Source organism: Diabrotica virgifera, chromosome 6 (genome assembly GCF_917563875.1).
Source record: "Diabrotica virgifera virgifera chromosome 6, PGI_DIABVI_V3a".
NCBI classification, from domain to species: Eukaryota; Metazoa; Arthropoda; class Insecta; order Coleoptera; family Chrysomelidae; genus Diabrotica; species Diabrotica virgifera.
The window spans coordinates 78,784,460-78,809,411 of record NC_065448.1 but is presented as its reverse complement, the minus strand read 5'-3'; the positions used below and the strand labels follow the sequence as shown (position 1 = coordinate 78,809,411).

The window sequence follows — 24,952 nt, the reverse complement described above, 5'->3', positions numbered from 1 at the left end:
TTTATTTAGCTTAATGCATCGACAACTAATGTCCATTTGCATAATATAAAATAGATAATCGACAATTGTAAAATAAATCTATTGTTGGACATGATTTCGTGCAAATTCTAAACGCACTCTGCGATGAGCTAAGGCCAAAGCTAGCCCTCTGACAGGTGTACGATTTACCAAATTACCTTCCTTGAAGCGTTGACGAACAGTTTCACAGCTGATTCGAACATTATAAACATTTTTAATTGAAGTAAAGTACTTAGAATATAAAATAAACCAGGACGGAGTACAATGCGAAATGACTTCCAGCCAGGAAGGAGGTTGCAAATGGCGATCAGCTGTCAGATTTGCTTTCTATCTCCAGTGACGTACCTTTGAAAGAGGGAAGAAAAGAAATTCTTAACGATTTTATTACATCTTTTATGTTAAACAAACAGCTATAGATCAAGAGAAAATACGTATTAATATAATATTTTGTTGAAAAGTCAGTTAAATAACATTTTATTATACTAATAACTTAGTTAATTGATTGCATATACAGGAGCTTTACCAGATGGTATGCCTATGCACACAGCTGATCCAATACACAAACACCTTCTACCTCGTTGACAAAAACTTAAGAGTCATCCACAGACGTTCAAGATGGCCGGTTCCGCTAGAAATTTAAGGTGTTGTTGATGTATGGCAGACTCCTTCCTGTTTGTTTTATATTCTAAGGTAAAGTATAAAGTATAACTCACATATGCAACCCATTCAACATTTAAACATCTTGTAAGTTGGGATTGTAAGCTTGTGGTACTTAAAAATCGTTGTCTTAGCGCCCCCGCATACTGCAGCCTTTTTATCGGCCGATAGTTTAGTCGGATTGGGCTGTTAGTGCGCATACCGAGCCAACTAAACAGTCGGGTTGGTAAAGAGGGCGCACACTAGCAACAGCCGACCGACGATTCTCGAACGATTTAGTACTAACGTTCTTATTTGACTGTTGAAGTGAATAGTCGCACAATGAAAAAATTATCCAGAAATCTTCTTATCGCTCTCATACAACGGAGGAGGAAAACCAAGAAGAGATTCCGAGAGTATTGAGTGCATCCAATTCACAGTGGAAGAAATAAGACGACGGTCAAAAGTAACAGATGTGATCCAGAAGATTACCATGGTAAAATGGAACTGGGCAAAACCCATATAGGGGAGTGCATATAGATTTTCACTTCGGAAAAAATCAAACAAGATAGAACTTTTTGTAATTTCATTAAGAAATGTTTAATAAACAACATATATCAAATAGTTCTACTCGAGAAGTGGGTGCTTCATTTTGTATTAAACAAATGAACTGCGATGATAGATGTTTTTTTAAACAACTCCGAAAATGTAAATTTTTGAAAAAAACTGACTTGGTCATTGAAAACTTCAGAAAATTTTACAAAAGAAACCTTATATAAAGATTTTTCTAAATTTAAATCTGTAGCTTCTATAATTTTTTATTTATAACGCTAAAGTCACCCTTCTCACAAGCATTGGCGCACTGTAAACTAGCGTATGGCGAAGTGCATGGTTGAGTTATCTTAATGTAATTCTTTAACTAATCGATTAAATGAAATTTTACGAATTGAACATGAAAGAAGAATAATTAAGCTATCTTAAAGTTATAATAAAAAGAAACAAAATGTATGGGCATAAGTACGGTGTGGGCTGAAAGTGAGACTTACATGAATTTTGTTTAAAAATGTGTAACTAATACAATTTTGCTTATAAAACTCTCAATTTTGCACAACTTACCTTTTAATCATCTTACTAAACGATGTTTCATTCAAAAAAAATCTCAAAAATTTAATTCAAATGATACGACGTCTCAAAAAATGTAATTTTTGAAAACTTCATAGTTTTACAGAATTACATAACACCAATTTAAGACGGTATTACTCAATTGTCAACAGATCTATTACAGTTTTATAGGTGTTTTTTAAAGCTCAGGATGTAGTCTTTAAAATGCACTAAATTATTTTACTTTAGAAATAAAATAAACTATTTCTTTTTGAGAAAATTAAGAAAGATAACAAAAATGTAATACAAAAACCGAAAATTACCAGCTAAAAAAATGTTTATACAAAGTGATCAAAACTTTTTCCTATAAAACTTATCCAAAATACATTTAATAATAAGCTTCAACAATAATAAATCTTCAACAAAAAAAAGTTTTTTAGCTCTTATACAGTATGTCTGCGTAACTTGGAACCTATTGATAACTTTTTTATTATCAGTCTTACGAAAAAAGTTATTCTTTATAAAATACTCTGCATCGTATATAATCTAAGATGCAACCATCAAATATAAAATTCTATTAATGTTATACAAGGTATATAAAAAAATATGAATTTCACTCAAGAGTAAGTACCTTTATATTTCACAATATCGAAAATTCTTATAAAGAAAAGTTGTTTGGAATTAAAAAATATGTTTCAGTGTTCAACTACACCCTTCTAATTAAAATATTGTGAATAATAAAGGCACTTGACTCTTAAGAAAAATTCATATTTTTTACTTACCTCGTATAAAACTGAAAAAGTTTGATATCTGATGGTTGTATCATAGATTTTAGACCAGGTAGAGCGTTTTATGAAGAATAACTTTTTTTCGTAAAATCGATAATAAAATAGTTACCATAATTAATTGTAATAAAATGATGATGGGTATCCGTAATTTGCGAAAAAATTGAAATTTCTTTTTTCGATTAGAATAATGTAATTTTATATTAAAACATAGTTTTTAATTTTAAACAACTTTTCATAATAGCAGTTTTTGATATTCTGGAATAAAAAGGTACTTTACTCTTTAAAGAAATTAATATTTTTGACATAACTCGTATAAAATTGATAAAATTTGATATCTGGTGGTTGAGTTTTAGATTTTTGACTATCCAGAGTATTTTATGAAGAATAACTTTTTTTTCGTAAAATTTATAATAAAAAATTTTTTCCATGTGGTTCCTAGCTACGCAAACATACTGTATAAGAGCTTATGTATAAGAATTTTCCAATTGTAATGCCATTACTCGGATTCAGCATAACCAAAGACAAAATAGAAACATATTTGATCAAAGTAAAATGATGAATTCAACGATATTTTTAAAATTATTTATACAAAACAATTGTTATTGTTTAAACAATTAATAAACAATTAGCGGCCAAATCTGCGAGTAGAACTTTTTACTTTAACATGTATATAAACTAACAAAAAAAGTTTTAGAAAAATATAAGCTTATTTGAATTATTCCGAAACAATGCATGTTTTCGTTCTAATTGCACTCCCCTAATAGGAAGAATAGAAGACAACCGTTGGACGAAGCAAATTCTTAAATGGCGACCAAGGACAAGCAAAATAAGTTGATCAAACCGGCAAAGATCAAAATAAGTAGAGATCAAATCAAGTAGATCAAAATAAGTAGAGGCAGACCTCAAACAAGATGGACTGATGACATCAAGTAAATGGCTGGTCACGAATGGATGCAAAAAACAACAAACAGAAATGAAATATAGACTAGGAGCCGGTATAGGTGAAATTTGCTAATCATTTTAGGCACTATAAGACCCTATAACTTAAATAGTAGAACCTAAAAGAAAACGTATGAACACTGTTCCGTCACTTTTTAGTGGCACATGCGTTGACAGTGGCGCATCAAACTTTCCACTTGTGAACGGGATAAATAAATTAAAAAGTACCCTCGGTTATCCCCAGAATTCAATTTTTTTCATTTTTTTAAGTTCTATGTGATTACACAATTAGGCTCAGCGTAATTTTAACCCGCCACCCCCTTCCCCCTTCCGCCACCATCAAAAACTTCATTTTTCGTTTTTAATTTTTTAGGTGGGATGTAATTAATTTTAAAATTTCAAAAAATTCATAGGCCTAGACGAGGCTTTTACAAAACATGTCTGTTTTCTATGGATCCGTAGGTTGAGTGTACATAACCTCAAAAAATTTTTATTTATTTTTTTTTTTTGAAAAAAGCTTATAACTTTTTTTTGAGATGGCTACGGTCTATTTTTTTCTATGTTGAGTATTTTATCAAACACTATGTTTTTAATTTTTTTTAGATTTTTCCGTAAGGTTCGCCCCCTTGAAAAATCCAAAAAACTGTTTTTTGGTTGGTTTTTGGGGATTTTACCTAGTTTATAGACTTAAAAATAGATCAAATCAATGTTTTTGTATACGTTACATATAAATTAAAGTAACTGAGTCCTTTGGAACATTTATAAATGGGAGAAACACGTCCAACCCCCCAAAATCCAAAAAAACAGTTTTTTGGATTTTTGAAGGCGGCGAACCTTACGGAAAAATCTAAAAAAAAATAGTCCTCCAGCCACTTCAAAAAAATTACACGCTTTTTTCAAAAAAAAAATATTTTAAAATTTGTTTGAGGTTATGTATACTCAACCTACTGATCTATAAAAATAGACATGTTTTGGAAAATTCTCAACTATGGCTATGAATTTTTTGAAATTTTAAAATTGATTGCATCCCACCTAAAAAAAAAATAAAAACGAAAAATGAATTTTTTGATGGTGGGAGAAGGGGGAAGGGTGTGGCGGGATAAAATTACGCTGAGCCTAATTGTTTAATCACATAGAACTTAAGAAAATCAAAAATATTAAATTCTGGGAGTGGGGGAGGGCACCTTTTAATTTATTTATCCCTTCCATAAGTGAAAAGTTTGATGCGCCACTCTCGACGCATGTGCCACTAAAAAGTGACGGCACTGTGTTCAAACGTTTTCTTTTAGTTTCTACTATTGAAGTTATAGGGTCTTATTGTGCCTAAAATGATTAGCAAATTTCACCTATAGCTGCTCTTAGTCTAATACACCTAAAGGAGGCTTCTTTCTGGCGATGGATGGAATAGCTGTTGATGAATTCTCAGTGATAGATTATTTAGTAGAAAATTCTACACAATGTATTCTACATTACCTGATTACCCTTCTTCTTCTCCTTCGTGCGACTAGGATTACTCCTGTTTGTCTGCCTCTTATTCTGTTTCAGTTGCTGTTGACTGTATATTGTCTTCTTTCCACCTTTTCGGCGGCCTTCCAACGGGTCTTCTGCTATACGGCTTGTTGTTTTTACAGATGCTCGCTAATCTATCTGGTTCCGTTCGGTTTACATATTCGTTCCAGTTTTTCTTTCTTGTTTTTATCCACCTGTTAATATTTTGAATTTTGCATCGTTCTCGTATACTTATGTTGCTTTGCCTGTCTCTTAATGATATGCCCGCTATTGATCTTAATACTTTCATTTCGATATTGTTGATTTGTTGTTTCGTCTTTCTTGTATCGGTCCTTGTCTCTGCTGCATATGTTAGGATAGGTCTTACTGTTGTCTTGTGTACTTTTATTTTGCTTTCCGTGGTCAGATATTTGTTTCTCCATATGGTTTCTCGGAGGCAACCACTTACTCTTGCCGCTTTTGTTGCTTGTGTTATGGTCTCTGTTCTTATAATCCTGTCACTAGTGATCTTTACTCCTAGGTAATTGAATTTCATTACTTGTTCTACAATTTTGCCGTCTATTTCTAACTTGCATCTACGCGGCTCTTTTTATCACTATACATTTAGTTTTTTCTACTGATATTCTCATGTTAAGTTTATTTGCTGTGATGTTGAAAGTGTGGAGCTGCCTTTGTAGGTCATCCTCGTTATCAGCAATTAGTACCGCATCATCGGCATAGCATAGTATCGTGATTTTATGCGCTCCCATGTGGTATCCATGTCGTTTTCTTACTTCGTGAATTATTTGATTCATCACCATATTGAATAACAATGGGCTGAGCGAGTCTCCTTGGCGGATTCCTCCTTTTAGTTCTATGCGTTCTGTTTCTCCTATTGACATTATAACTTTGGTCTTGTTGTTCTTGTTAATTTCATTAATTAGCCTTATTATCTGGTGGTCTATTTGTTCAGCTTGTAATAAATTTAAGATGTCATTTCGCCTCACCCTGTCAAAAGCACTTTTTAAATCTACAAAGCACATGTATGCTCGTTTTCCATATTGAATAGACTTTTCTACTATCTGCCTGATAATAAAAATTGCATCTATTGTGCTGCGGTTCTTCCGGAAGCCTTGTTGTTCATCTGCCATGTTCGCTTTTTCCTCGATTTTGTCTTTTATGACTGCCGTCAACAATTTTAATGTGCTGTTCATCAGACTAATGCCTCTATAATTCTCAGGATTTTTCAGGTCTCCCTTTTTGAGTATCGCTAGCAGGAGACTTTCCTTTCATTCCGCTGGTACTACTCCGATTACCCAAAAAAGTTTTTCGCCTTTTATCGGATGGTCTTAGTCAGCTTCAATGAACTAGTCATGCTAATTGGACCATGCAGGTTTCTACAATTAACGGTTGTGAATTAGACGACGCCAGTTTTTCGCAAAATAATAAAAAAATATTCGCACGGCACAAGTATTGGACACCAAAACTATGAGAGAATTGAACTATCGGCCGATAAACAATCTTCGTGTGTGCGCAAGTCCTAGTTAGCCAACACTGATTAAACTGTCGGCCGATAGTTGGCCCACAAATTAGTTTGAAGGCAATCGGGAACCCCATCACACTTTTTTATCGGCCGATACTGAATCGGTGTAATGTGCGCATATGCATACTAGTCCTGTCGCCAGGGGGGGGGGGGGGGTACAACGGCCTCCTGTATTCAGATGGACTTACCCAAGTTTTTTTATGTATTTTGACCTGTAGAACACGAATTTTTTGGGTAACAGTTGATCCGGATGTCGATAAGATTGTTATAAACCAATAAGTTGAGGAATCACATAACAGCGATTTCTTGCAAAAGAAAACATTTTTTTGTATTTTTTGGGCCATTCTAACCAAAAAATGTTCCTACAATTTTTTTCGTAGGATGCATAGTTTTCGAGATAAACGCGGTTGAACTTTCAAAAAATCGAAAAATTGCAATTTTAGAACCCAAATAACTTTTGATTAAAAAATAAAATAGCAATTCTGCTTACCGCATTTGAAAGTTCAAGTCAAATTTTATCGGTTTTAATTATTTGTATTGCTAAAAATTTATTATTTTATTGTTAAAACAAAGCTATAAACACCTAGTGCTTGAGTGATGTTTTCAATGATTTCTCATTTAAAATCGAATGAGTAGGTAGAGGAGGTAAGAGTGCAAGCATGGCTATTTCTACGTAGCATGCATTAAAACGCATGTATTAGGCACGGGAAACACTATGTGTTTATAGCTTTTTTTAACAATCAAAAAATAAATTTTAAGCAATCCAAATATTCAAAACAGATAAAATTTGACTTAAACTTTTAAAGGCGGTAAGCAGAATTGCTATTTTATTTTTTATTCAAAGGTTATTCGGGTTCAAAAATTGCAATTTTTCGATTTTTTGAAAGTTCAACCGCGTTTATCTCGAAAACTATGCATCCTACGAAAAAACTTGTAGGAACATTTTTTGGTTAGAATGACCCAAAAAATACAAAAAATTGTTTTGTTTTGCGAGAAATCGCTGTTATGTAATTCCTCAACTTCTTTGTTTATAACAATCTTATCGACATCCGGATCAACTGTTACCCAAAAAATTCGTGTTCTACGGGCCAAAATACATAAAAAAAACTTGGGTAAGTCCATCTGAATTAAGAAGGCCGTTGTACCCCCCCCCCTGGCGACAGGACTATACCTCTCTGTACTTGATTAATAAGCCGACCAAACTACCGGTCGATAAAATTTTTGCAGTCTGCGGGGACTCTTAAGGTTCAAAGTCGTGAAAAACAGTCTTGAACAGTCGTTGTTACACGGTGACGACCTTGTCCTGGACGCCTAGAGTGACTACCGGTCTCTCTGTACCGTTCCATAATTCGTGAGACCGATGTATGGTGTCCTGGCTCCGAAACATAAGGCAATGGACAGGGATTAACGACATACAATCTCCGATACACATTGCAAGAAACAGAGAGTTAATGGAAAATGTGATCGCTAACATCCATTTCTGAAGAAGAAGAAGAGGTATGGTGTACGCCGAACCGTTCTCCTAAACTTCTATAACTACAACCTTCTTCGTGCAAAACCACAATTTGAGCACAATTTTCATTGGTCAAATTTCTCGATTCGCGTTGCATTCTGATTAAAACATTACCAAAAGTTAGCAACAAACAGCAATAGCTCACACAACGACTTCAAAATGACACTAACCTCTTGTCGACATTAACTTTACAGCATCTTTGTTTTGTGTTCCTTAGAAACTGGTTGAAACCAAAAACAATACAAGTAACCTAATAAAAACATTTCAAATACATGGTACACTCAGTACAAAAATGAATACAATTAAGGGGAACGGAGCAAAATGCAAAATTTTGACGCATGTCAACATTTTCAATGTATTCATTTTTTTCGAATCCTGAGAAAACTAATAAATATTTTTGAAGAAATTAAACGCAGAATGAAAGATTACATTATTATCGAGGGCTTAAAGTTCCTGAAAACTTCTATAATGTTTATTTTAATAAGTTAGAGGGGTGAAAATAAAAGAGAAAATTTAGTGTGATTTTTAACTGCAAATATTTCATTCAAAAGAAACTTTTTATTTATTCTAAGGGACTTTCGGCCCTCGGCAATAGAGTAGTCTTTCATTCTGCGTTTAAATTTTTCAAAAATACTTATTAGTTTTCTCAGTATTCGAAAAAAATGAATGCATTTAAAACACATTAAAAATGTTGACATGCTTAAATTTAAAATACCAATGAATCGCTTTTTTTTTGGTTTTGTAGATGGTGCCTTTATTTCTTGGAGCAATGTATTTCTGTTTATTAAACATTTATTTTATTATATGCTATACAGTAGTCCCCAGTACAGCGTCCTTTTTTGAAAATGATTACAAAAGTCTTAAAAATGGTTTTAACTGCTTAGTTTGAGCGAGTCTATCACTTTCTGAAATTTTTCAGAGTTCAGATTGGACCCGTTTCCTCACGAACAACACCTAAACGTGCAGCTCTAGCGCGGTTATGTTTTGTTATTGCAAAAAACTATAATTTTTAATTTTAATCAAAACATACGTTAAAATAAAATTATTTTTGTCTGACAAAACAGAGGGAGCGATTGTCTAGTCCGACACCCGCAGGATGTCACTCTAGTGCGGTGGTACGGTTTTGTTATGACAAATCTCTTAATTTTCAATTGAAAGTACTTATAATTAATTACAAAATATTGACGATCTCTTGTCCGACAACTTTACAGCATCGTTTCTTTAGTCCGACAACGTAAATATGTTAATTGTGGCAGGTTATGTTTCACGATTACAAAAGTCATAAGTTTAATTTTTTTAACTTTCAAATAAAACATGTTATAACACAATATACGATGTAACTAATAATTAATCTCAAGAGGGTTTAGGGTTTTTTACAATGAAAATTAAGATATTGGATGGATCTGTGTATTTCGTGTTTCTTATACATAGGTCGACCGTTAACTAAATAAAAGCAAAAGCTAATATACCGTCTTTGTGTTCAATTCACATCTGCAAACTTTAAAATATAAACAAAACGGTCAGACCACACACTAAATAGGTCACTTCACAATGTACAGCTTTTGAAAAGCCATCTTAATAGTTGACAAGGAGTTGGTCTGTTACAATGTTTATTAAAACAGTAAGAGTCCGACAAAAAATGACGCAAACTTATAAAAAACGGAAATTTTTTATTTTTCCTTATTTTTGAATTTGCTTAGACAAGGATTTGAATGCTTAAACAAGGAAAGAGAGACGATATATAACTCTCATTCATATACCTTTGCAAAGTGACTTTATTTTTAATTAAATAATTATTCAATTTATTATTAATTATTATTTATACATAACTAGAGCTCGGGAAATATGCAAAATGCATATTTACATATTTTGAATACATTTTTTAAGTGCATAGCGATGGCTTAACTTGCAAATCGGCTAATTCCATTTTTTACCGAAATACAGGTTTTGGCGTTGTTGACTGCGTCTAGTTGTCTCTCACATTATGTTCAATAAAATATCTCTCTAGTTTTTAAAATTACAGAGAAAAAGGCGAACACGTAAAATGGTCAACTGCTAACACTAGCATAACAACACTGAAACGTGACTAACTCCAAAGTCAACCGCCAGTTTATTTGTACTTGACGGTGAGTAACAAAGTGCCACGTTTTAAGTGCGCGGTCTTTTTTAGAAAACTGTGAATTAACAGATAAAATCCAGCTGATTTGATAACGATACAGTGTATAAGAGTGGCGGTAAGTAGTTTTAATGAAATAATGTAACTTTTTGTGAGAAATATCCTAGTTATAACATAATATGTTGATGATGGAGTTGTCCATTTTTAACGTAACTATTTACTATGTGAATTGAGGAGTTACCCAATATACCAATTCTGTGATTTAAAAAAACAATTTGTGTTCCTGTAAAGTTTTAAAAAACGGAGTTAGCCGCTGTGCAAGTTAAGCCATCGAATGCATTTATTAAAATTGTATATTTTCAGACTTTTTTCTTTCCTGGTTGCGAAATTTAAGGGAGTGTTACGGTTGCAGTTCAATACAATTGTTCAGAGTTGCAGCCAACAAAGTTAAGATTGCTATGACGGTAGCTAATCTTCGATAGGAGACGGTACTGCAAGAAGAAGAAGACTGTTTTACCTCAAACGATACCAACAGAAAAAAATTTAAAGAAAAATGAAAAGTCAGATCTAAACTTTCTGGTAATCTCTGCCTTTTACAATTTATAAGGCAAGGAGACGACGAATAAAGGAGTGAAATATTTTTGTTATTGTTAAGTGACGCTGCGCCAAATGACCAAAGTTGGACAACATTTGAAAATATTCTTTTCAAATCTGTTACTTGTTTAGCACACACTTTAAATAGAGTAGCAGGAACTGTAAGGACATAATTTCCAATGGTCAATACCCTTGTATCGATATAAAAAATATTTTTAAAAGCCCTTCTGCGAGTACAGGTGTAAAATATCGTTTACCTAATGTGACTTTGCCACCTGAACCAGTGATAACTAGATGGGGAACATGGTTAAATTATGTAAATTTCATAACCGATAATTTTGAGGGAATTACAGACGTCAGTTGTAGTTTCTATGTAGATGACTCAGGTGCTATAAAAAAATTATCAATTCATTAAATGAACAAATTAAACACCTAGGAAAAACCAACAAAGTGTATCAAAAATTCTGCACGGTGTTAAAAAAATGAGGGATATCAAAAAATAATTCAAATAAATAATAGTATTCAGATGGGGAAACGTAACGATAATTTAATTTTATAGGTAGAATCCTGAATTATACAATATATTAAGTTTGCTCCTTTAACTTCATGTGAAGTAGAAAGAAGTTTTTCCGTACTATTAACATAAACAAAAATGTTGTTGCTTAGTAAAAAAAAATCTTCCAATAATTCATTTAATTTAACTCATCTATATCGGCAATTCAGACACATATGACACATTTCAAAGGAGAAGACTCCAAAATGATATTGCCAATATTTATGAGTTGCGTTCCTGGGACGACTTTACTGAAAGATAGTTCATTCGATTACATGAAATCAACCCCAACTTAAGAATATCCGTCACAAAAAAATCATAGCATGTGATCTGTCTTTAAAAAGACAACCACATGCAACGGTGACATTAAAATTCTCGCGTTAGAGATCTCATAGTAAATCACGAGGGAAAACCAGGAAAAACCTCGTGATACTATCCCGACATCGTAAATATTTGGTCTTACATTTAATTTACTCTCAAAATTAATACCAAACTCTGACTTTATTATAATTTTGTTTAAATTATAAATAATATCAATAATACATGGATATATAAGTAATACTAAAATATAAAATATGTACTAACTCGACTATTGACTTACTAATTGTGGTATTTTCTTTCTATTGACTTCCTCTTTCAGTATGGGTATCCACATCCTACTGCATTCCACCGAGGAATTTGCGACACAATTGGTTTCGTTTATCATAATTAGAGCCGCTTCTTTGATTTTTCTCTTTTTACTATCTGTTTCTTTCAGGACTATACTTGAATCTCTCCACTGAATTCTATGTTCATTATCCCATGCGTGTTGACATATTTGAGATCTATCAAATTCTCTATTTTTAATATAAGATTATGTTCACTTATTCTAACGTTTAATGGTCTTGATGTTTCACCTATATAAAACTGTTCGCATTCACAAGGTATTTTATAAATACAATTCTTTGTCCTTTCTTGTTCATTGTTAGGTTTAGTTTTAGATAGAATAGATCTCAATGTGTTGGTTGTTTTGAATGTTGTTGAAATGTTGAATTTATTTCCTATTGTTTTAATATATTTACGGTTTAATTTAATATATATTTACGGCCAGCATACTCAAGCAGTTGACTCCAAAATATTCTACATAGAGCCAGTTTGTCAATGATCCGGGAAAGGTTACAATTTCACAGGTCAAATTTATTTTTTATTGAACAAGACATCGTAAGTATTAAAGATTTGCTTTTCGGAATGATATCAAACTCTGATTTTGATCGAATTATTTTTAGTTTACACATAATTTATCAAAATTCATATCAGAAACAAAGAAATATACATTTAAATAAATTTAATATTCTTTTAGAACAAAATAGTATACATACTTTTGATAACCTAAATAGAAATAATGACATATTAGCGACAGTTGTCAATCTATCAAATAGACAGTTAAATGCAACCATAGAGGTATATATTAACATAGAGGGAGCCTACCTTCCGCGCTTCCTGACGACAAGATCTCATGGACTGGTTTGCTGCATCTCTTTCTAACACATTGTATCGAAAATCTATGATGACATTCAGTGTGAATATAGGCACGGAAGAGGAGGACAATTGTAGCAGCCTTACTATGCGTAAGAGTGAAACAGCACTAATCCAAATAAAAAAGATGGTGTCGTCACTTCGCTCTGAATGACACTCTCTCTATGCTAATATATAACTCTATGAATGCAACGGAGAATTTGGTATTGTCAAAGGGTTTAAACTATGCTGTTACTCATCCATCTATTCCAAAATTGGACATAATTAGTTCAGTGGAAAAAATATCCCAGTGTTTACCAACTCATGAAAAAGAACAGTATAGGGTACTATGTAAACTTGAATTGGAAAAGACAAATAAAATTGAACAGAACATCAGTAAAGAGGAAATGAAAGCTTTAAAAACTTTAAAAAATGATGACTCCATAACGATCCTACCAGCGGATAAAGGAAATGCAACTGTAATAATGGATAAAATACAATATGAGGACAAAATTACAGATCTAATTACAAATGGACCTTATACCAAATTAACGAAGGATCCAACGAAAACACTGGAAAACAAAATCTATAGAACTTTATTCAAATTTAAAAATGATCTACATACTATCAAAGAAAATTAATGACACCTCATTACAGTAAGTCACCACATTTTTATGGAGTGCCGAAAATTCATAAAGCGAACATACCACTTAGACCCATTTGTAGTACCATCAGTTCTCCTTGTAGTGAACTATCAAAATTTTTATTAAACATTATAAAACCATTTGCTAATAATGATGACACATTTATAAAAAATACAAAACATTTTTAAACAAATTATCAACTATTGAGTTTAATCCAAATAATATTTTAGTAAGTTTTGACATAAACAGTTTATTTACAAATGTGCCATTAGATAAAACTTTAAACACAATCAAAACGAAATTAGAGAATGATGATACATTGACAACTAGGACAAAACTAAATGTATCAGCTATAATGGAGTTATTGACATTATGTACTAATAATACCCATTTTCAACTAAATAATGAATTTTATAAACAAAATTTTGGTCTAGCAATGGGCTCCTCTTTATCTCCATTATTGGCTAATATATTTATGGAGGATTTCGAAACTAATATCATTTCTAAACAAAATTTAAAACCCACTGTATGGTGGAGATATGTAGATGATGTGTTTTCAATATGGCCTCATAGATCAGAATTGTTGGATACATTCCTGAATATTATAAACGATCAAGAAGAGACAATAAAATTTACAATGGAAAAGGAATATAATAACACCCTGCCTTTTCTCGATGTTTTAGTCTCAAAGAAGGATACTAGATATGAGACTTAAGTGTATAGAAAACCAACACATACCAACAGATATCTCAATTACAAATCAAATCACAACATCAACGTTAAAAAGGGAATCATAAAATCCTTATATGATAGAGCCAAAATTACTTGTTCTAACGAAAATTCATTTTTAGAAAAAAAAACAATTCTTAACATCTGTTTTATTAAAAAATGATTATCCTTTATCGTTTATAAATAAGGAATTGTCAAGATTGGATCGAATGGAACAGAACAACATAGAACAGGATCCTACAACATTCACAAGAAATAATACGAGGAAAATATCAATACCATACATAAAAGGACTATCCGAGAAACTTAAAACAATAGGAAATAAATTCAACATTTCAACAACATTCAAAACAACAAACACATTGAGATCTATTCTATCTAAAACTAAACCTAACAATGAACAAGAAAGGACAAAGAATTGTATTTATAAAATACCTTGTGAATGCGAACAGTTTTATATAGGTGAAACATCAAGACCATTAAACGTTAGAATAAGTGAACATAATCTTATATTAAAAATAGAGAATTTGATAGATCTCAAATATGTCAACACGCATGGGATAATGAACATAGAGTTCAGTGGAGAGATTCAAGTATAGTCCTGAAAGAAACAGATAGTAAAAAGAGAAAAATCAAAGAAGCGGCTCTAATTATGCTAAACGAAACCAATTGTGTCGCAAATTCCTCGGTGGAATGCAGTAGGATGTGGATACCCATACTGAAAGAGGAAGTCAATAGAAAGAAAATACCACAATTAGTAAGTCAATAGTCGAGTTAGTACATATTTTATATTTTAGTATTACTTATATATCCATGTATTATTGATATTATTTATAATTTAAACAAAATTATAATAAAGTCAGAGTTTGGTATTAATTTTGAGAGTAAATTAAATGTAAGACCAAATATTTACGATGTCGGAATAGTATCACAAGGTTTTTCCTGGTTTTCCCTCGTGATTTACTATGAGATCTCTAACGCGAGAATTTTAATGTCACCGTTGCATGTGGTTGTCTTTTTAAAGACAGATCACATGCTATGATTTTTTTGTGACGGATATTCTTGAGTTGGGGTTGATTTCATGTAATCGAATGAACTATCTTTCAGTAAAGTCGTCCCAGGAACGCAACTAATAAATATTGGCAATATCATTTTGGAGTCTTCTACTTTGAAATGTGTCATATGTGTCTGAATTGCCGATATAGATGAGTCAAATTAAATGAATTATTGGAAGAATTTTTTTTTACTAAGCAACAACATTTTTGTTTATGTTAATAGTATTGTGTATTTTGACAACGGCACCCGATTTGGGCGTCGAAACGTTAATAAAAATCATTTTTTAATAATATTGTGGCTTATTTCCCATTATAAATATTTAAAAGTTTTTCCGTGTATAAACAATTATCTATTATCAGATAGAAGGCTCAGTTTTTCTGTACAAAATTTAGAAAAACATTTAATAATGTATAGTTTTAATTGTAATAATAATATAATAAAGAATGAAAGAATAAAACGAATAAATGAATATAATGATTTAGGTAATAGAACTTTCAATAAATATTTTTTGTGACTTTAGCATAAAATAAATACCTATTTTTTTATTTAGCTTAAATGTCTTGACAGCTAAGGCCATTGGCATAAAATAAATAATTAAATAGCTTCAAAACGAGAATTACTGCATTTTTTTATTTATATGCGTTAAATGCATAAAAGCATATTTTAGTGCATATTTCAACTATTTTTTGTGCATATTTGCATGCATATTTTTTGAACGATTATAAATATGTGCTAGTAATAGTGAAATTTGGTGGGTGGGAATATACGGACGTAGGCCTCGCAAATAATAGTCATAACAGGTGACGTAATAGTTACAGACGCCATTACAGGGCCAGTTTGACCGATAATTTTAAATGGGACCTTATGGCAAATGATATATCGTTTGAAAGATATTACAAATACCTATTCAATTAATACTAATTTTGTTTACGTTTAGTTAATTTTGACGAATAAATTAAATAAATATAGAATTGTAGTTTGGCATTAAATTAAGAATGATTTAAACATCCGCCTATAGCCTATGGTTATTTGTAAAAAAGTCGACGTTGACGTAAAAACAACTAGATAATTGAAAAACGTCAACTTTTTGACAAATAACCATAGGCAGACGTTTAAATCTTAACTAATTGAAATTAATTTATCGGACTCGTTATCTGATACCCAATTTTTATCAGACAGTGCCATATCACTTGTGATTCGTGTCCGAAATTTTGTAATTGCAAAACATAACCTGCCATAATTAACATATTTACGTTGTCGGACTAGAGAAATGACGCTGTAAATTTGTCGGACGAGAGATCGACAATTATTGTAATTAATTATAAGAACTCTCAAGTTAAAATTAAGAGTTTTGTAATAACAAAACTGTGCCGGACTAGAGTGACATCTTGCGGGTGTCTGACTCGACGATCGCTTTTTTGTCCAACAAAATTAATTTATTTTAGTTTAACGTATGTTTTGATTAAAATTAAAAATTATAGTTATAGCAATATAGTTATAGCAATTAAGCTACATCTTGCTTTCCTACACGACCAGCCTGCCTCAGTATTTTGTGATGGATATACCAACACCAGTGTTGAAACTATTTTTGCCTTCCGAAGGACTACCTACCAAGACTGAGGAACTAAGAAAAATTCTTCTAGAATTTAATGATGCCTATGGAATTGGTCCAGCTGAGGTGGAAGCTGATCTTGCTGCTTATAGGTCCTTTCTAAGTTCAGAAAGAATCATACATCTACAAAAATCAAGGGAATGCCACCGAAATTATTATTCTACTAGCTCTCCAAGACGAAATTTTTAAATAATATGACGTGTTCTGAGGAACTAGAAACCTCGAATAATTTTAGTGATGACAACTTTAGTATGGTTCTGATTAATATTCGTTCTATAAGAAATAAAACTGACGAATTATTTTTGTTTCTGGAGGAATTAGGATTTCCCCCGATAGTTGCGGTTACAGAGCACTGGCTTTAAGTCAACGAGCCTTTTTTTTGTAGAAAAATATACCACAATTGCTAGGTATGATCGTCCAAGTTCAGCTCATGGAGGCACCCTAATTCTTTCTAGAAATAATGATTTTTCTCTGATAACGAAATAAGACTTTCTTGTAAATGAAGCCTTCTTTGAGTTTTCCCTAGTTTATAATAAAAATCTTAATCTTTACATTATTTGCATCTATAGATCACCTGACTCTCCTGTGGAACTATTTTTTCAGAACCTGCTAAATTTGTTAGATGACTTGCCTCATAAAAGCAGAAAAATTCTATGCGGGGAGTTCAACATTAATTATGATGCTGCTTGTGCTACCCAAATGTCCTTGGTCAACATATTTGAATCATATGGTCTCTCAGTGCACGTTAATTCTCCTACAAGGATTACAAAAACTTCATCTACCATAATATTGACTATATTATCTCAGATTTCTCACCCCTTGATGTCTGCTCTACAATTATTAATGCGGGATTATCAGATCATGAAGCAGTATTTATGAAGTTTACATCTTCAGCAAACCCTCCTCGAAAACCCGACGTTTAGGTAGGATTTTTTGCGCTCGGAATTTTCATAAATTTCAAAATTTATGTTTAACTTCTGAGTCGCATTTTCCTTCTGCGGACGTGGACTATAATTTCAACGATTTTATAGAAAATCTTGTCTCTATCTTCAATAAGGCATTTCCTTTAATTTCAATTAAGCCAAAACATCACAAACCCTGCGCTACCAAAGGTATCCGCATATCAGCCAAAAATATGCGCTCACTATTGTATATCAAGAAATTTACTACCAACGTCTCTGTCACTCAATATATCACCAAGTACAGGGTAACCTATCTAAAACTCATCAAATCAGCTAAAAAGCCTGCTATCAAAATCGTCTGGAAAGCTCTAAAAGTGTTGCAAAAGAAACTTGGTCCATAATAAACGATCTTCGAAATAGAACTCACGCAGTTCAAACATTTGCCCTTCCAGACCCGGAAAATCTAAACGAATACTTCGTTAATGTGAGTAAAAATATAACTTCTACTATTTTCCCACAAAAAGATCCCATTTCCTATCTCTCTAATTCAGGAGTATTCTCGAATTCATTCTTTATAAGACCAATCGATACATCTGAACTGATCCAAACTATCAATAGTATCAAAAGCAAATCATCCTGTAGTACTGATGGACTATCGATAAAAATCTTCTCAAATCTCACAGAAAATGTGTTGGAAATCCTCGTCTCACTAATTAATGATTCCTTTGAAAGAGGCAAATTCCCAGAGTGCCTAAAGATAGCCATTATTATTTCCCTTCATAAGGGTGGTGAAAAATCGAATGCTTGCAACTATAGACCTATTGCCTTACTACCGGTACTTTCAAAAATTATTGAGAGACTCATAAAAACCCGTCTTATGTCCTTTCTCATTGATAACAACATCTTATCCCAAAATCAGTTCGGCTTTTTAACTAATAAATGTACCACTGATGCCATGTTTTCTGTGCTTCATGAGGTTTACCAAGCACTAAACAATAATCTTTATACTGCCACTGTTCTCTGTGACTATGCCAAAGCTTTTGATTGTGTAAATTACGACATTTTGATTAAAAAACTAAATTTCTATGGGATTCGAGGTATTTCTTCGAATTGGTTCCAATCTTACTTGAATAATAGGAAACAACTAGTTAGAGCAAATGATACTGACTCTAGTCTCAAAAACATTGTATGTGGAGTACCACAAGGTTCAGTATTGGGTCCTCTACTGTTCCTTATCTTTATAAATAACATCACTAACTTTAAAAATCGATGGAAAAATTTTTCTTTTTGCTGATGATACCAGTATCACTTGGAGCAACTCAACTATACTCTAATTTTTACTCTGGAGACTCTAAAATTTACTCTCTTTTAACGTGGATAAGACAGTAGCATTATCCTATAAAAGTGCTCTTCAACCCCTGCTTGTTAATAACAGCCAGATATCTACCGTTCATGCTGTAAAATTTCTTGGTATTTTTTTACAGCAACCTCAAATGGTCCCTTCATATCGATTTGTTAAGTAAGAAACTCGCCTCAGCCTGCTATGCTATAAGATCTGTTTCGAAAGAACTCAATTTAGCATCTTCTAAACTAACATATTTTTCCTTGTTCGAGTCTCATCTTCGATATGGTCTTCCTTTTTGGGGTTCTAGTACAGCTGCCCAATTAGATGTTATTTTTAAATTACAAAAAAGAGCAATAAGGTATCTGTTTGGCCTCAGAAGAACAACACATTGCAGAAGTTACTTCAAAGATCACGGAATTTTAACCCTTACATCTTTATATATTTTAGAAACTGTTTGCTTAATTCGTAAACACATGCATGTCTTTCCAGCAAGGCCTCATCATGACTACTCCACCAGAAATTCAAATTTTTGTCTATTTACCGATCCCGACCTCGGAGTTAGTAAAGAAATCGATATTATATTCCGCAAAAAAAATGTACAACCATCTCCCTTTACAACTCAAATCTGCAACATCTTTCCCCAAGTTCCGTAAAATGACAAAAGCTCATCTATCTAAAAGACCATATTATTCAGTAGAAGAGTTTCTTAATGACTAACTAAGAAATTACAGTAATGAACAAGTAACCAAACTTATCTATATTTGGGTGTCACATGCAGCAGCTTAAACTTATTAGTTCCTATGTCTATAGTTTACTTTGTTGTATGTTCACTTTGCAATTTCTATAAATTGTTGCAATATATCGATTTTGTTTTTTTCTTTACTTTATTAACTTATATTTTGTATTTTTGTATTTTTTTATATTGACGATTTATCAAATTTCAGCAAATTGTATTTGTTATTGTTATATTGTTAGATATTATTTATTTATTTTTTTCTGACTTTATATTAAGCTTTGTCCATAAAATTTGTATAATTTTCAGCGACAATAAAGCATATTTCTATTCTATTCTATAGTTTTGCAATAACAAAACATAGCCGCGCTAGAGCTACAAATTTAGATGTTGTGCGTGCCAAAATGCGTCCAAGCTGCACTCTGAAAATTTTTCAGAAAGTGGTAGACTCGCTCAAACGAAGCAGTTAAAACCATTTTTGAGACTTTTGTAATTATTTTCATGAAAGGACTGTGCACTGGAGATTACAACTTTATTCTTTCTGAAATAACATTTTTTTTTTCAGTGGGTTTCCTCTACACTTCTTTGCGCCAGTGATTGCTATATCAAACACGTTGTTTAGCAAAACAATCGGCAGTTCTAAGAGGTGAAAAAGATTGAAATGCTCAACAATGATTCATTGTAAATATATGATTAAGAATTTATACATAAGTGACGATTTTATTTTAATTCTTTTTGACAACTTGGAATTTATGTTTTTCTTTTTAATTTTTTGTTATTAAACTTTATTTTTTTATATTAACAGCTACGTTTATTCCCTAATTTTATTTCAGATAAACTTCCCGTTGTTTTCGTAGCGAGTTCTTTAAAATAAGTACTCACCTAATTTCTAAATAAAATGCAGTACTCCGTAATATGTAATTGGGGAGAAAAAAAGTACGTCATTTAAGTATGTACGTAATATGTTTATACGAGATTGAGCCACAATTGGGCCATGTTAAACAAAAAGCAACCAACCCTCAATTTGTAAATTAAGAGAAAATTAACTTTTTATGTTTTTCTAAATATTTAATTTTCCGTCGTATTTTTTTAAACGATAACTTCACTAATCAATAGTTTAATTTTAGAGCAATTTTATCATAGTACTATCAAAATTGTCCTAATAAGTTTTTACAAAAAAAATAGCCATATTGAGGGTTGGTTTCTTTTTGCTGTTGGAAATATATCTAATAAAATGCAATCTGCAAAATCCAACCAACCCACAAAATCCATGAATAAAACCGAATAATTTCAGTCAACTCTGTAATACCATACAGTAGAATTTCTACTATTAAACATAATATCAATACAAATAAAAAATATGCGATAATCAGTCAAAACAACAAACCATAATATTTAAAAAGTAAGATAAACATAGCCTTAATCCTAAAACTTACCATTTTCTGAAATTTACCGAGCCGCTTTAATTATTTTAACAGTTCTTGATTTAAACATATTTTTCGCATTAAAGATTTAAAGATTTCTTCATAATATAATAGATATAACACAACAAATATTTTAATATTTAAGCACGAAGTAATATTGGTCAGTACCTACACGTAAAAACAAAAAGATGCAACATTCCAGGAACCGTAATCGGCATAACAATATCAACCCACTTGGCTGGTACTTTTCGACAGTGCAATGTAATAATAGGTTCAGTCCAGTGATACACACAAACAATCCAAGAGGGTTGGTTGTCTTATGCGAAATCTTAAGTGAACTATTATTAAACAGAAATAATTTGGAGTAGTATTTTTCATGGTTTAATATTTAGAATGGCTTGGTTGCTTTTTACACAATGTAGAATACACATTTTTAAATCGATATGTGACATTACCTTGTTTTCCTCAAAAATGTGGGTTGGTTGCTTTTTGTATAACAAGGCCCAATTATTGTAGCCACTAGGTTGGCGCTCCCCGCTCTCTGCAACTGCTCCAATCAATACGGCATGTGCTCCTCTACATATAAACCGCCATCGATTGGAGTGCCGAGGCGGAGCGCGCACTGTTGCGCCAACGTATATACTATGTGGAGCAGTTGCAGGAGCGCGGAGCGCCAACATAGTGGATACGTGGCTTAACAGTTCCCAAAATAGATATAATCAGTGTAGTAGAAAAAGTCTGTCAACTACTAGATGAACAGGAGAAGTATAGAGTACTTAGCAAAATGGAACTGGAGAACACAAGGCCAAAAGCAAAGCTATCAAAGCTCAATACGCTGTGAGCTCGTAGGTAGAGGGGATAATTAAAAATTCGCGAGCGCCAGTAGTGACAAGTTTGTAAACCTTTACTGGAAATTTGCTTTTTGACGTTCTGCATTAAGAGTTGCATATTATAGCTTTTAAATGTCTCACGAAAGTTGTTGTATTAAATAGTGTCTAAATACTGGTTACAATAATTGTAATTAATAGTAACTGTGTATTCTACAACTTTCCTGTCGCTAAGCATAAGGTGATTCAACGAGAAAAATGGATTGATGCAATTAGAAAAAAGTAAGTAAACACAATTTTAATTTTAAAACGGTAGAAAAATTTGAGCTAAAGGATCAGTTAGCACACTCTCGAATTTTGACGGTTTCAATTTTACAATCCAATCCTGAAACAAACTTTGAATGCGTGAAGATAACGACCAATCACAGCAAACGTAGGATGCCGTTAACTGTCATTCATAAATTAATATTTAAGAAGTATTATACTATAATTACATTAAATTATTATACTTTTTTGCAGAATAAATATTTTCTAATATTAGTTGGCAACATAAACGTCAAAACGATAAGCAAAATCTTAAAAATAATCATAATTAATAATAAATGTACTTACTGCTATTAATTATCGATTACAATCCAATTACTTCTTGACGTTGTAAATATTACACGATAAGAATTAAATAATGTTTGAAACAACTATTATTTGCTTTTCTACTGTCCTCTTTAAAATTCCGGCCGAAATAGGAACACTAGTCAACCGTTAGATGGCGATAGCAGCCATACCAGCGAAACTCACAGAGTATAGGCAACACTTTTTTCTTTCCAGAAAATTTCCGGTAAAAGTTATACTAGTAATCCTGTAGGTAGGTGGCGATACCAGCGAAGCTCGGAGCGGATAAAAACAAAACCAATAGGTACCAGGAGAAAATCCATGAATTGGTCACAAGCGCACCTTACACCAAACAAAAAAGGACCCAACGAAATCACTGGAAAATAAAATTTACAAAATCTGCACAAATAACTGACAGACTACCAAAGAAGAGCATTAACAACACACTACAGCATGACCACCATGACTCTCTCTTTAATCCTCCCCCCGAAGGGAGTGTAGTGGTCGACGTGATGTCGTGTATTGTCCGTTTCCAAAGATCTTTATCTCTGGTAATTTCTTTTAACTTATGCATAAGTCTTTTGCATATTCCTGTAATTTGATCGATCCATCTTGTTGGGGAACTTTCTCGTGATCTTCGGCCTTCCACCTTTTCTTGTATAATGAGTCTTTCCATGTTTTCTGTGTTTGCTCTCATAACATGTCCAAAGTATTTTATATAATTAACATGAAGTAAAACTCCCTAGTGTAGTTGGTATATTTAATAAAAATTCAAAAAATTTTTAAAAATCCAAACGGATTACGTTCAAAACGTTTTCGCACTTATCAGTCCATCATCATATTTTTCAAAGTATTTTAATTGTTGGAGGTGGATTTTACTGGAGAATCGTTGGCTAACTTTTAACTCTTTTAAAATTGAATTATTTGTCATACGGTCGGTTCAAGGAATTCGTAACATTCGTCTTTAACAGAACACTTCTGTGGCGTCTATCTTTCTTCTTTCCGATTGTCTCAAGGTCCAAGATTCACATCCTTAGGTCAGTATTGTTATGTATGGTTCGTACAGTATAAATACCGTTGCACGTCATCCACGTCATAGCAAGTGATGTCACATGATACCTCAAATTTCACGGTTATAGAGTATATCATGCGATTCATCCTGATAAGAATGCAAAAGGATGAAGTGCAGTGATAATTAAAGAAAATTTACAACATTACGAAGAAGCAAACTACGTAACAGAAAAAGTGCAGTTAACTGCAGTAACACTTAGAACTAATAGATACCCACTGATAGTGACAGCAATCTATAGTCCTCCGAAACATGCAATAAATAAGGAGGAATATATTGACCTCTTTAACGAGCTGGGAAATAGATTTATAATAGGAGGCGATTATAATGCTAAAAATACCCACTGGGGCTCAAGGTTAACCACAACAAAAGGCAGAGAACTTTTAAAAGCTGTGAACGAATACGGAGCCACTATCTTATCAACAGGGAAGCCAACTTGGCCGACAGACCACAACAAGATACCAGACTTAATTGACTTTTTCATAACCAAAAATATATCGCAAAACTACCTGCAAATAGATGAATGCCATAAATTATGTTCTGACCATTCAGCAATAACACTAACACTAAGCGAAAACATAATATATAAAGAAAATAACCCTTCGCTAACTAATAAGTACACCGACTGGATAAGCTTTAGACAATTGCTAGAAGAAACAATTAATTTAAACGTTATTAAACGTATTAACGTAAATTAATCTCTTAGAACCGTAAATGACATCGAAAAAGAAGTTGATCAATTCAATAAAGACATCCAAAGAATATCTTGGGAATGTACTCCAGACATCAAAAGACGCCTAAAAGGATGCAACTACCCTGCAGAAATTAGAACGCTGGTGCACGAAAAACGGAAAGCACGACGAAAATGGTTCCAAAGTAGAGCTCCTCAAGATAAAACAATTGTAAATAATCTCACCCAACAACTAAAAAGAGAGATAAAAGAATTTAAAGAAGAATCCACTAGAACATACCTAAACAACCTAACGAATGATCGATCCACAGAATACTCACTATGGAAGGCAACCAAAGGATTAAAAAGACCAAAATGCAAATACCACCCATAAAAAAAGAAGACGGCACTTGGGCTAGAAGCAGCGAACAAAAAGCAGAATGCTTTGCTACACATCTAGAGAAAATATTTCAACCGCATCAACAAGAAGAAGAAGAAGAAGCATTACAGAGCAACCATTTGCAAGAAGAAGAAAACATAATGCCAGTA

At 32.5% G+C, this 24,952-nt stretch overlaps 1 protein-coding gene across 1 annotated transcript in view; it reads left to right on the top strand.

Moving 5' to 3' along the window:
* LOC114335729 (etoposide-induced protein 2.4 homolog) overlaps nucleotides 1-20,606 on the top strand; it is a 67,856-nt gene extending 47,250 nt beyond the window's left edge. The window contains exon 6 of the mRNA XM_028286018.2: nucleotides 20,370-20,606. Coding sequence (XP_028141819.2) covers nucleotides 20,370-20,454 — 85 coding nt within the window. The 3' untranslated portion in view covers nucleotides 20,455-20,606. The remainder of the gene's footprint in view (nucleotides 1-20,369) is intronic.
* The last annotated feature ends 4,346 nt before the right edge of the window (nucleotides 20,607-24,952 follow it).